At 42.6% G+C, this 14570-nt stretch overlaps 1 protein-coding gene across 1 annotated transcript in view; it reads left to right on the forward strand.

Annotated features, from left to right (window-relative positions):
- The first annotated feature begins 7147 nt into the window (after positions 1-7147).
- Positions 7148-14570, forward strand: part of csmd3b (CUB and Sushi multiple domains 3b) — a 1751526-nt gene continuing 1744103 nt past the window's right edge. The window contains exon 1 of the mRNA XM_048529668.2: positions 7148-7471. Coding sequence (XP_048385625.1) covers positions 7291-7471 — 181 coding nt within the window. The 5' untranslated portion in view covers positions 7148-7290. The remainder of the gene's footprint in view (positions 7472-14570) is intronic.

Consider the following 14570-nt stretch of genomic DNA (forward strand, 5'->3'; position numbering starts at 1 on the left):
TCACACAATTTCAGCACACATGTCTGTCCCCATATGCAACAATAGCTGGACAACATCCTGGCTTGTACTGATTAGTTGTAAGTAAAATTTGTGTCACACAGGTGCCAAATAGTAACTTGCAGCAACAGGAGAGAATATTATGACTACCATTCGCTAATCAAAAATTTAACCATCATGGTATCTGACACTGTACACATTCTGGGTGGGGGAGGGGTTAATAGTTATCATTGGCCAAAAACAGCTGCACCTGTCATATAGATATTATGGCAAAAGAAAAAAGATCAGAGGCTAGAAACGAATGGTAAGTAACTCCCCACGTCTCCCTAATGTTTGTCCACCATGAAAAAGACATGAGTCAAAACCGTGAAAAAATTCTGTCCATTTGACTAGATGAATGGAGCTCCAACAACAGTTAAAAAGCTTGAAACCTATCAGGAGAAAGCAACGTGGTTGACTGGCAGTCCTTTTGCATCCACTCCTTCATCTTGATTCGCATTGGCAGCAATATATACCTTCTTCATGCACTGCGGGAACTCATCAAGGCTCCTTCAAAGGCACCTACCAAACCTTTCACCTTCAACACTTAGAGGGACAAAGAAAAGAGATGCATGGGACCACTCTCACCTGAAACTTTTCTGTCAAGCTATGCAACATCATAATTTGGAACTATATTACCGTTCCCTCACTGTTGTTTAACTAACATTCTTGATCTCATTAGGAATCAGGGGCTATGGGGAGAGTGCAGGGAAGTGGAGTTGAAATGCCCATCAACCATAATTTAAATGGCGGAGTGGACTTGATGGGCCAAATGGCCTTACTTCCACTCCTATGTCTTATGGTCTTATATTCTACGTGTAACATTACTATAGATTTACTTCTACTCCAAGGATGTAGCAGTTCAAGAAGGCAGCTCAGCATAATGTATTTGATGGCAATTAGGATGAATACTGGCCTAGTCAGAAATGCTGACATCCCATGAAGAAAAAAGAACAGTAGTGTTTTAGTCAAAATGACATAACAACATTTCAACAATTGATTATCTGGGCATTATCACCGTGCTGGTTGTCTGAACTTGTATGCAATTGCAGCTTTTTTTATGTGTTGCTCATGTGTAGCTACAATAAAATAGTATGACACTGGCTGTAAAGCATGTGGTCATGAATAACACTTTAAAGATGCATATTTTTCCTTCTCATTTCAATATAAGTACCCTATTAATGATGTATTCAGTATGCAACACTATTCGTTTATATATCTGGCATATTGAAGAATTAAAACAGTAAAATATAAAAAAAAATTGTTTTGGTTTTTACAGTCAATCTTGTATGTTCACATTTAATCTATTTCCCCCCATTTGTCTTTCTGTACTTGATTTGTCATGGAACCAGGCAGTACAATTACTACTTTTACCCTAGAGCTCATGATGGTAATTTCACAATCTTTTTGGCTAAGGAGATATCTTGCTGTTAATCCTGTTTACCTGGGACCCTGTTTCTTTCACTACAGCATTATCAACTCCCATTTTCAGCAATTTTCAATGTAAAAACATAATAAACTCCTTAATGCATGGAGATGAACAGCCGACATGGTTTAATTCATTCCCTCAGCAAATGATGGCCCACCAATTTGAAGGAAGTCATACTTCAACTACATGGTGTTAAGGTCCAAGGCAGTAATCAAAGAGTAATCCAATTTTAGTTATGGAGATGCAAGTGATCCAGTCAAACAGAGTAAAACGGATTAACGGGACATTAGAGGCAGAGATATGAACTTGTTAGCATTTATAGAGTCAGCATTTATTTCGGAGCCCTCTTCCCCACCCCATTTCTGAAGAAGGGTCGTGACCTGAAACATCAGCTTTCCTGCTCCTCCCATGCTGCCTGGCCTGCTGTGTTCCTCCAGCTCTACACTGTGTTACCATATAAATCTCCAAGTTTATTTAAATGTCTCAGGGTTTCTGCCTCAGCTGCCAAACAGGACAGTGAATTCCAGCACTGACTAACCTCTGGGTGAAAACAGTTTTCCTCATGTCCCCTCTAATCATTCCATTTAACACCTTAAATCTGTACCAGTTCATAATTAACATCTCAGCTAGAGAAACTGGTCTTCTCTGTGAACCGGATCCAAATGCCTCATTATTTTAGTGTCTTATGTGGTAATAGCATTACATCCCTGCTCTTCTATTCAATAATTTGCCCAACAAAGCAGGAGTATTACCTATATCTATCCATCCTGCCACCTTCAGGAGACAGTGGGCTGCACTCCAAAAGGTGTCACCGTTTAGATTAGATTCCCTACAGTGTGGAAACAGGCCCTTCGGCCCAACAAGTCCACACAACCCCTTGGAGCATCCCACCCACGATCCATCCCCTTATAACCCACACACCCCTGCAGGCTATGGGCAATTGAGCATGGCTGATCCACCTAGCCTGCACATCTTTGGACATGTGGGAGGAAATCGATGCAGCCGCAGGAAACCCACGCAGACTCGGGTACAATGTGCAAACTCCGCACAGACAGTCGCCAAAAGCTGGAATCGAACGCGGGTCCCTGGGGCCGTGAGGCTGCAGTGCTAACCACTGAGCCACAGAACCGCCCTGAGTTCTTTGAACTCTCGCAGGATCTTCCCAACAAAACAAGTCAAACCGCTTGTTTGGCCCAAGATGTAATATTGTGCCAAATTCTGGAAAGACGTCATGTCCTTGGATGCACAGAAGATGTGGTGGTTGACATCAAGATGAGGCATTGAAATAATGTGGAGACGAGAGCAGCTGATTTGTGCTTCATAAAGCACAGTAGATAAAGGGGAGACTGAACTGAGTGCCTGCTTTCCATGCAGTATTTACTTAGATGCATATTGCACCCAAAGTTGCATTACTTTCGAGAAGATTCTCTCCTGTTTTTGCTTGAAGCTTATTTGTATATTACTTTGTTAAACGACTGTGCCATAAAGATTTAGTCATTCCATGATCTGCCAAGAACTAGCAGCATTTCGTAATTATATTTTGGTTCAAAATATCCCTAGGTGCATTTAAAAGAGATGACTTGTTTTTCAGCCCGTTTGTTAGTAAATAATAAATAAGCTGACAATCGCTTGTTTAAAAACACTGTACGATTTGTTAGTTATATTTGGGTACAGAAGGATTTTTTTTCCCTTGTGCAAACTTTTTTGAAAAAAGGAACTTGAACCCCCGACAAAAGACCTTTTTAAAAAAAATAGTTCATTGAAAGCTGGCAAAACTTTTGCAAAGAACGAACATTCCCAGCGGTCATTAGTTCAAGCTGGGGATATGGTCAATTTTGTTGACGGAACAATGTTGCATTTCGTATGGATACAAAGACTGTAGAAACCCAATTTGTACTGTTTGTTTCTTCAAACATTGGAGTCTCTTGATCCGATTTCACCGATTTGAAGTTTTGTTTCCGAATACCGCTAAGTGGAAAGTCCACATCGAGGTATTTAAAATTATGAATTGTCGTGAAATGATGAGGAGACTGTTGTCGCTGCAGAGGAGATCGGGTATCATGGGTTATTGATAATTGACAAAGAATATAAGGGGCAGATAAAGTTGTTTTTCGGTTCGATCGTAAATTTCAAAATGGGAAAGAATACATACTTCGAAAGGAAATATTGCACGATGAAAGAGCAGTGGAGTATGATTGATGAATAACACTTTATAGAGCTGAACTGAATGGTTGCAGAATTCTAAAACAAAAATTGGGAGGGGAAGAAACGTGAGGCTCATTTCAGGAGCGAGAGGATTTCATTTTGACTAGAGTATGGAGACGCCGGCTTTTCGGTTTTGCAAGGGTTAATTATAGCAATGTTGCAAGATAAATCTGTAAAACCGGATCAAAACAAATCGCAGTTGCGCAAGATTGAACAAGTTCAAAAGACAATTTCAAGTATTTCTTCTACAACATGTTCACCACAATAAGCTTAATCAATATGTTCAGTGGATTCCCATGTAGGGTAACGGGGGGGGCGAAACCTTTGGGATCATTTAAGTACAGCTGCAAGCTCTGATAAGAAGAAATTTTTAGACCTGTTTACCGAAGAAATGTATTTGCATGTGCATTTTCTGTATTGAAATCTGTAATTTGAAACTTTGTGCAGTTCAGTAAGAGTGCTCGAATCATGCGGAAAAACTAATGAGTGAGTACTTCGAAGAGGACAGTTCATGTATTTCCACACGTAACTAAGTGGAAATTTACCCACACGCATTTATTCGGCTACCGTGACGCCACTGTGCTCAACAGCGGCCCTTCTGGTCAAATCGTGAACTGCTGTACAATGCTCCGTCAGGCGTGTTCACCATCAGAAGACATATGCTTGACGGACAACAGTTTAAAAACAATTCCAAATCGATGTAATTTACTTTTGTTTCACAACGCATCAATGTTATAAAAAAATGTCCACGTGGAATGCATATTGGTAATTTTTTAGGTCCTTGAGTTAAACTAAGATTGCCAGCATCGACATATCAGTTCATTAACGTGTGGTTTCTTTATCTGCTTTCATTACGAGTTATATATCATGCAGAAAAATATGTTTAATTAAAAGACTCGTGTAATTGCGCATATTCATCACGAAAAATCTACATTGTCACTTCATTCCCTAGAAATCCGAGATAATAATACTATCACTGCGTATTTTTAGCCTGCGTTCTGTCCAATTAATCTGTTTCTGAGCTAATAAATATTAATGACAAATAAATGACTTCGCCACTTATTTATGTGGGGGATAATGCTGGTTATGTGTGCGGGTCTAGGAACGAACATGCTCAAGAGAAAAAAAACCTCGGGGGAAAAGCAGTAAAAGGTGCGTTTGATAGAAAAATGAATGATTTCAGGTGATGTTATGTGTGGAAGGGAGACCTGCCTGATAGACAACAGGCTAGGGCATCAGGAACAGGGGCGTGAGAGGCAGATACATGGTCTCAATATATTGAGCGAGTAGGAGGAAAGGATAGACAGAGAGTACAGAAAGGGGAAGAGGAAAGGCCGAGAGCGAGAAGGGGGAGAGATAGGATAATAAAATGTGAGGCTGGATGAACACAGCAGGCCCAGCTGCATCTCAGGAGCACAAAAGCTGACGTTTCGGGCCTAGACCCTTCATCAGAGAGGGGGAGAGATAGGTACGTCTTCTCGCCTAAGACGCAAGACAGTTTGTAACAGACAGCAAGATATCGTGCGTTGACGTGCTGCTTAAAGATACGATAAGAACTAGTTGTAGGTATAGTATTTGATATGTGCTTCGCAGGACACCTAACAGGACAGCTTACCAACAGCGAAAATACAATTGTTTTTTTGTAGGCTTCAATCTGTTCTGTACAAACTTTCAACTGAAGGCTAACAAAACTCTGAGAAGGGACTATGTTGCCTCAAGGAATATACATATCTGCAAACACCTTATATTAAGTTGCGTGTCGGACACGGTTATATTGGAGCAATATAAATTTCTGGGCCTAAGTATGCCCTCACAGTCGCTGACCAGCCCACTGATGGTGCTGTCGTGGAGAAAGAGCGAAGCCTCGCAGTAACAGGCAGGAGATGAATTGCTGGCTAGTGTCTCGGTTTAAGCATGCTTATTGACGAATGCTATCAATCTCGAACTATGTGCATTTTATTCAATACAGCTCAGTATACTGTGTGAACAGAAAAGCTGGAATGGATTTGAGGTGAATCAGAGGTGAGGACTTTTTTTAATGGCCTGAAAATAAAGCTTGAAACGCCCGTGATGGCAGATTCAATCGGAATTTTCAGAAGAGGATTTGAGTTATTTAAAAAGCGTGAATCGGAGTTGCCGGGACAGAGCAGGCGAATGGAACAGACGAGACAACTGCTGACAGGAACACTGGGACTCAGAGCCCGGTTCACCATGTACTAGCATTTTATGATTAACAATCACCAGCCGAAAACTTTTGGGTCCAAAGCACTTAGAGCAAATCGATTCTGCAGCATAATGTTTCTTTCTCGGAGCTATTTTTATTAAACGTTCAAGTGCATTGACATATCCAACTTTAGAAATATCGCTTACCTATTTTACCACACAACTAAAATCCATTATCAGAATTGGTTGGCGGTATATTCCCCATTCCCAAAGTTGAGGCTATTACAACACACGAAAGCATCCAAGTAAAGGCCATGCGTGTAAAATGATTTCATTATTCGCCAACTACTTGTTTCCCTGGCAGATCTCTGTGTTAAGGGTATTACAGCGGGAAATCTTGTGAATCAGCTCCGAGCCGTGGCTCAACGCCAGGATTGGTATCAGGTCATCGCTTCACAGCCTGTAGGTGGCACCAGTGTTCTTCTGATGAACTCCTTTAACCCGTTCCGAGAATTCAGAATGAAATCCGAGCGCCACCGAATTTATTTTCAGGCAACAAGATTAACATGGGAATGGGCGTCGCGCGATGATATTGTTGTCAAGTGCAAGAAGCGGTAATAACACACACACAGAATAGTGAAGGTGATGATGACTGCAAGTCCATGGTTTCGGATACTGATTGCCCCTTTCTGTCAGAGTGAACTTAAATACGACCACCCCCCACCGAATATCAGGGAAGCCCCTAGAAACTGACATGCATGTCACCTCAATACTGACAAGCTGCTTAGCCCAATGGATTTGTAAATCACCTCAAAACAGTACATTGTGTCGGAGAGATAGTCTCCCTCCTATCTTCCTGTTTAACGACCACGCAATTTTCGGTGGAGATAGAGTACAGGTGCGCCCCCCCCCCTTCAGAAAGAACAAAAACCTCTTTAATCCGTCGCACCTAATTTCCGGTGATGCTTAAATTGTATCTGCGTGTTCTTTCGGGCCTCTGGCACGGCGTGTGGGCAATATCGATCCGCAGAGTGTATGAATTTAAAATATTTCTCTTTCTGACGTTGCCGCTTTGAAGTTAAATGTTTAATTACACGCTATTATTCACCCCCCCTCCCCTTCCCTGCAATCAACCATCTCCCACCCCCCCACCACGCCTCATTTTTTTGTGGGGGGAGTTGGTATATTTTCTAGGAGTTGGCGAGCCACGAGCTGTGGGAATTTTGTCGCCCTCTCCCTCTTTGGTGCACTTTAGGATTTAGACAGGCAAGGCAAGTGGGAAGGAGCCTGGAGTCTGTGCCCCCGTTGGTTGAGATGGTTGAGTCCTCGTTCAAGGTTGCTGTGGTATCCCAGAAACACATTCACTCGCAGTAGTGTTCGTGTGCCGCGGACCAACAAGCGAAAACTGGTCGGCGACAAACACGCTACACATCCGACACCGCCAGATTGCCACCAGTATGAAACCGACCTGCAAAATACAGGGGATTTCAACTGAACGCTCGCTGACATCCATTTCTCGAACAGGATGCTGTAAATGCTGCAGGCACGGGCTCTCTTTCATCGGGAAGGCGATGGGGACGAAAAGTGGAGTTATATTTTCCTACCTTGTCTTTTTATTTACGATCACATGTGTGGAAGGTAGGTTTTGGCTTCTCCCGCGTCCCTCCCCAACACATCTTATCCCTCAGGCACAAGAGGAACCACCTGCACAGAATAATAGCGGAAATATATATATATATATATATATATATATATATATAGAATATAAGGAAGCAGAGCAATTGGTATTATTTGAGATGCTGGGAAACTGACAGAATGCATTGGACTTGCTGGGGTTGGCGTTCAATGCAGTAATCGAGCTTAGGCTCAATAAATATTCTTGCAGAATGCTCAATAGGATACGTGAGTTGCCTCATATATCCCTTAACTATTTGAATTTCGAGCAGTCAGTGATCACGATCCGGCTAAGACGGGTTGAGAAGAGGGCTCGGGGATTTCCTGGGTTAAAATGCTTAATGACCGCTTACAGTGGAGCTGCTTAATTTGCACCGTTTAATTACTGACGCGTGTAACATCCAATTTGGGAACTGGTGAACAGGGGCTGTTGTGCTTTTGGTCACATTTTTTTTGCACAATGCTCCCACTTTAAGGTCGAAAGATGCAGCAGGAGATGCTGTAGGTGTTCTATGCACAGAGGCAAGAGAATAGAATTCATATGCAGCGCTTAAGTCTCATTAATGAGACGTGTTTAGATCTCCTTTCAGCCGTCGAGCGGGACTGATACAAGCGTAAGGTGTCATGTGTTAATGGAACAAGATGAGAAATCACTGAATGGGATCTTACAAAGTCTGGTCCTGAAACACAGACTGTGCTCAGGGGAGTTAGTTGCTTGGTATACATGTGCATGTTCCAGAATTTGAAATCTGCTCTGTTTAACGTCCCGACAGACAACGGCTTTTTTTTTCTCCTTTTCAAATTTCGATTCTCTTGTTATAACGAGCAGAAAACGTCAGTTGCCTTTTTTTGAATATAAAAGGAGAAAACTTTGTCTCTTTCTAAATATTCATTTGCGAGTTCCCAGCCAGCCATTCTACATTTTATTCGGTTCCCACCGTTTAAAGTGGAAGCAACAGTGGCGGAAATGACAAATGGTTCGCTCGATTTTTTTAGGCGAGTTTCCTGCTGCAGCGCAAATTCCGCTGTGTTTTTTTTTCAAATTGTGTCTGGAACATTCAGTAATTCCCGAGTCACTTTTCAGGTGTCATATCGTCTGGTCCGACTCAAGGCTTTTTTTAAAATAAGAAGACACAAATTCTCCATGCTTGGGATTGATTATTCTCCCCCCCCCCCCGCTCCTGGCACAAGGGGCATCGGCTTGAATTGGATTCAAGTTGCTTCTGTATATAAAGCGGGTTATTGTCAGCCTTGCAGCTGGTTCTCGCAGTGAATAAAGCAGCATCTTTGCCTTTCAATGCTGGCGATCCGCGCTTCATACTGGGAGGGTAGGGAAGGGGGTAGGTGAAAGTCGACGTGGGAAAAGTTGAAGAAATTATTGCAGCACGTTCCGACATAATTTTGTGCGTACTCACCACGTTGAGACTGAACTTTCAAATTTGTAGATTATTATGGGGAAAGGGGAGGGAGGTTTGGTCATGTTCATCTCCCATTCAGAGCTACCGGATTCTGTGATCAACGTTATGTATTGGAGTTGTAATTGGAAAGGGTGGATGGGATAAATACATGTTGATGGCTTACTGTGTGTAATTCCATGCGGGAATTTCTTGTTTCTTGATTTCAAATTCCTTCTTCATTGAGAAAGAAATCTGCAAGGATGCAACGCAACACTTTTCAACCCGCAAGTTAAATATTTTACGGAGATGTGCATGTCTGGTGCTGTGTGAGCATGAGACAGGGATAGGATTGAATTGGAGCACTCTTTCTTTGGACAAAAGCTTGACCTGCATGGGTACAGGACTTTATGCAAAAAAAAATCCTCACCGACATCCCGGGGAATGTCAGGGAACCCCTGGCAAACCCACTCTTTTACTCTTTGTGGCCGGGACTGCTATTAGTGCTGATCACAGAATTTCCGCACGCCCCCCTTCTCAGTTTGGTGTGGCTGGAAGAAACTGTGTAGAGGCTGTTCGCTTGGAGGCGGCATTCCAGAGACTGGGAACCACTCTCTTCCGCCCCGGGTGACTCAGGATCGCCCCCCATGAACAGTCACTGCCTATGAAGGGGGCGTTCTACTGTCCACCTCGTGTACCGCTTCCGGCAGAGCGCCTTCAGTCTGCCTCGAACAGCATACACAAAGCTGGAATCTAACCGGGATTCGGTCCGCCTTGAACCTGAATCTTGCAGTTGGAGGAAAGTTGATGCAGGGTCAGCTCCCACCAGACATGCGCTGGGCGGTGGATTGCTTCGAGGCGGTTCCTTTTGAGACACACAAAACACCGGAATGTTTTGAAGCCTGCGACCTCTTCCGCTTCTTCCCTCCTCCACCACCAGTACGGCATTCATCAAAGTCATGGCTCTTTCATACATGCGCAGAGCCCCCCGAGACTCGACCCTCACCATCTGTAAAAATACCAAAAACACATAGAAACCCACACGAACGCAAACGGGGGGAAAGGCCGCCTTGCACCATCGGTCTGATGGTAACAAAACACTTGCAAAGGTGCCCAAACACAGCACCGGCATACACGAAAATGTTTCCATTTAAAACCATGAATCACAAACCCATGGGGAAGCGCATATAAACATATGGACACTCCGAAGGCCAATTGGAAGAGCTGCGTGGAGAGAAGATGATTAACGTGCTGTAACTTGTATCACTGAGGGGTAAACCTGGTTACTGTCGGCGGTGAAGGTGAAGGGGGGGGGAGAAAAAAAATTCCATCCTGGGTGTGGTGCTTTGGGAATTCACCTTCTAACGTACAGTGAATATAATCAGGGTTAGTGACTCGCGGCCATTGTTTGAGACAAGGAGTGATTTCTAAGCTTGGGGATTCCAGCCAGGTATATTCCAGCCTTGCCCATTCTCTGTCTTCAGCTCTGTTCTTCACCCATGCGATCTTGCGTTGCCACAGTGATTATATCATTTCATATTTTCACCTCTCTCGCGAGTTGGCAACAACCAGCTCCGTTTTCCCTCTCTAAGGCTCAACGGGATGTTTTGGCAGCTAAGCAAAAAGCACGTCAAATAAACTTCTGCATGTCCGCCTGTAGAACGCATCTCCGCCACAACTTGGCATTCCTGGGGACTGACCAGCACGTTCGCCAACGTGGGGAGTGTTCTGGATGGTTCGAGTGGGAATTTGGAAGCTTTTATTCTGACAATAAAACGCACAGAATTCGGGCTGCATCCCATTTTATTTCAGAAGACTCGAGGTCTCTCACACTTTGAAAACTGGACTAACACCCTCCCCCGGGGCTAAAGGTTAAGTGTAGTGGGAGCAGTCGGTTCGAACATTCGGTCAGATGGGGGAGGTATGACCTTACACATCACACAGGGCAGCAGGAGTTCATCCTCTGACGACAGGGCATCGTTTCCCTGCTGTTCGATATGGCAGAGTTCAAAACACCAGGCAGCTCCCAGCCTTACTGCAGTCATTAGCAATTTAACTAATAGATTCAGGATTAGTCTTCTCTTCATCGTCACGAACGTGTTTTTTTCTTCAAAGCCGTCAGCTGCAAGCTGCTAGACTACACACCGACTTCCCTCCTTTATTTTTCATAATTCATCAGCAACACATTTCATTTCACAACCGTTCGCTTTCCGGCACTTCAGCTAAGATCAGCAGCTCACCTGGCGGACCTCCACAGAACAAGTCTGTGTGCGGATAGAAAAGGGAGGGGAGAGAGAGAGAGAGGCAAGCACTTCCATGCACTATCTATCAGTGATTCGTGTTAACAGAGGACAGCTTCCTTCATCTGCAACAGTATGGGAGATCTGGAGTCAATGACAGTGCCTTCCTGTTACCATATAATCTCCAGAAATCAGAGTTGTCGCCATTGCAAACGTTTCTGTGTGCCGTAAACATGCATTTAGGGGATGTGCTGGATGGGAGGCGAGCCTTGAGGGAGTGATGGCGCATGTGTATGTGTGTGTGTGTGACAGAGAGCGAGCACTGGGGAATTCAACAGACTCAGGAGTGTCCTGCTATTCAATAGTATATATTTTATCACATGAAATTATGGAGAAATTGCTTATATGGGGATGACAATTACTGGCAGATGATTGACAAATACTACACATCTCATGCCGGATGAAATAGTTGTTGCTTTCGAAAAAAAATACACTTTGAGGTCAAATCAATCTTTGGTAAATGATGGAATAATTGCTCTCTTCAAATAAACTTAATTCGTATTTACACTCTAAGCCCCACAACAACCCATCTTCCAGCAAGAATTCTCCACTTTCACAGACAGCAGTGATTCAATGACATTATTTATGAGAGAAAATCTTCAAGATTTGCTGGATTTAACAAAAAAGTTTTTGCTTTCAGTTGTTATCCTACAAATTTTGTGTGAATAATACATTTTCAAAGCTGTCCTGGAGCTGAAAGCATGTAAATGGTTGATTTTTCCTATCAATGCCTGAGGTTACCTCTTTTTAAAACGCTTCCTCGTTTACTCACACCTTTCTTCTTAATCAGTGGACCCAATTGCTATATTTTAAAAATATAATATTCCTCAGAAATAAACAAATATTGCTGCTTTACTAATTGGTACAATTGTTGTTTTGGGACCATACATATTTTCTGTTTAAAAGGAGAGCAGACTTGACCTAGGATTTGACCACTTTTGAGATCTCTCGAGCCTTACAAAGCGCTGAGATCCTATTTAGTATGAATAAAATATCTCACTGTTAGACTCAGTTCCTGAGCTGTCTAGCTGATAGGACAACCTACCAATCTGACCAGCTCAATGTCTTTCAGTGTGGGGCTGCTTGACAAAGTCAGGCAGCATCCTCATCTAGGCGTGAAACATTAGCTTGCTTTCTCGCCATGGATACTGCCTGACCTTTTGTGATCTCCAGCATTTTGATTTTGTTTTTCGTACAGGTTCAATTTGCTCCTGTAGTGTATGTATCTTAGCTGGGAATGAAAATGAGGGAATTAGTTATTTCTTTACTTTCCTTTTTCTTCCTTTCCAACCTGCTTCCTTGCTGCCTTCAAGCTGTAGTAGGGCTGGACCCGTGAGGATTACCGAGTTACATTGTAATCCGTGGTTGAGTTATTGATGATCTGAATAGCAGCGAGAAGAGCCTATTATCACTGCCACCAGCAATGATCATTACTTATAACTCTAAATCTAGTTTCTATCAATTCACCTGATACCCATGGCCATTAGAGTCAAACTAATCAAAATGAATTACATTTTATATAAAATATTCATGGTTAAGGAATGTTTGCCATGATTTATTCAGACTGTGGTTGATTTTGAGTGCACATGTTTTTCAGTGTCTCACTATATCTTGATGAAGAGTGGGTAATGGGTATTATGGAGCTTGTGCATTTGGCTGCATGTAAGATGACTGCATTAAGGTGGAGCTGAAACTGAATTTCCCAATGGTGGAGATTCAGAGATTAAGCCAGCGGCATGTTTGTAGCATGTCAGGCCACATGGTGTCCTGTAGTAGGTTCTGACTTGCAAACATTTATATGTCCAGGATACTTACCAGCATAACGTTTTAAAATTACATCCTAGTTTTAAGATAAAGTCAGTAGCATACAAGAATTCTCATGGCACCCAATTCAGGCCAATTTATAAGCAGTGGATAGCAGATAATGATTTTCAGTTCTGTCAGAAGTCAACTGCTTTTGCCATTGAACTCCATTTGCAAAGAGGGAGCAGGAAAATAGCAGGTTACATGAAGGCTCAGAAGTAGCAATGGTTTTTTCGGGAGTGTGGGCATGGAAGAGTGGTAGAGGGAAGGACCTGGCATCTTGTGTATGTTTAGGGGTGATCGGAACAGTTAGTCAAAGGGAAGGAAATACGAGACTCGAGGGTGATGTCTGTCCTGTCCACACCAGTCCTTTGCAAGGTGTTGGCTGGCAAAATCATTACAGGGCTTTCAGTTTACCTGCAACATTTCAGTTATCTCTGGTGGGATTTCTCTCAATTTCCTTTACGGTGCAAAGAGAGGAGCACCAGATGAGCTGGTAAGTTTAGCCAAGTCTCATTGATTGAGGAATTCAGCAGTGGATATGAACGTGAACACTCAACAAAGAGTGAATGGAGAAATACAGCATCATTTCTTCTACCACGAATAAAAAGTCCCCAATTCCCCATACATACGTGCACACCATTGGTGTGTCGGTGCATTTAGCTCGCTGACTAAGCGTGTCTTGATAAACATAGATGATGCACACACATGATCAACAAAGAAGGAATAGGAATAGGCCATTCAGCCCTTTGCATCTGCCCTGCTATTTATGGAGATCATAGCTGATCTTATTGTAACCTCAGATCTATATCACTGCCTGCATCTGATAATCTTGACAAAGTGTTTGATGATCTGATAATCTTTCTCCACCTCTGCCTCAAAAATGTTAAAGGATGTGGCTCCACTACCTTTTCAACAAAAAAGTTGAAAAGTCTAACAACTAGCAAACTTATATTCTACATAAGAATGGATGAATTATATTCGGAGTCTATATTGGATGTTCTTTGATAAAACAAACTTGCACTTTTTCTGTTTTCAGTAGGTGACCCCCTTCTTTGTACATAGAGACTTCAAGGTCAAGATTCTCCCATAAGAGGAGTTCATATTCACCTTGTCAAATGTTAGCTATTCGCATATGAAAACAAAGAAACCAGTGCAATGTGAAATATTTGCAAGTGAAATTTAAATTTGAAAAAAAAACTGCCACCTTTATGATTCCAGTAAGTGGTATGTTAGGGGGAAAGGATTCACTGGGAAGATTATGGTCAGGTGAAAACCTTTCTTACTTGACACTCCAGTGTTATCATCTTACAGCAGGGTTCACCACTAAAAATGTTCTTCTCTTGCATGATTGCATGTGTCTCTTGTCCATGGTGCCGAAACTTTAAATTTTAATTGTACATATTTGGGAATCATCAACAAGCAAGAGAGTATGAGTGGTGTCAATTCCTTGCTGTGCCTTTGGGAATGGTGTGTCACAGTTATAATTCTGTTCTTGGTGCACTCCGCCAACTCAGTATAGGATTAAACATATTTAGAATGACATTTCTAAATGTTTATCTGCTT

The sequence above is a fragment of the Stegostoma tigrinum genome, chromosome 5 (assembly GCF_030684315.1).
Source record: "Stegostoma tigrinum isolate sSteTig4 chromosome 5, sSteTig4.hap1, whole genome shotgun sequence".
NCBI lineage: Eukaryota > Metazoa > Chordata > Chondrichthyes > Orectolobiformes > Stegostomatidae > Stegostoma > Stegostoma tigrinum.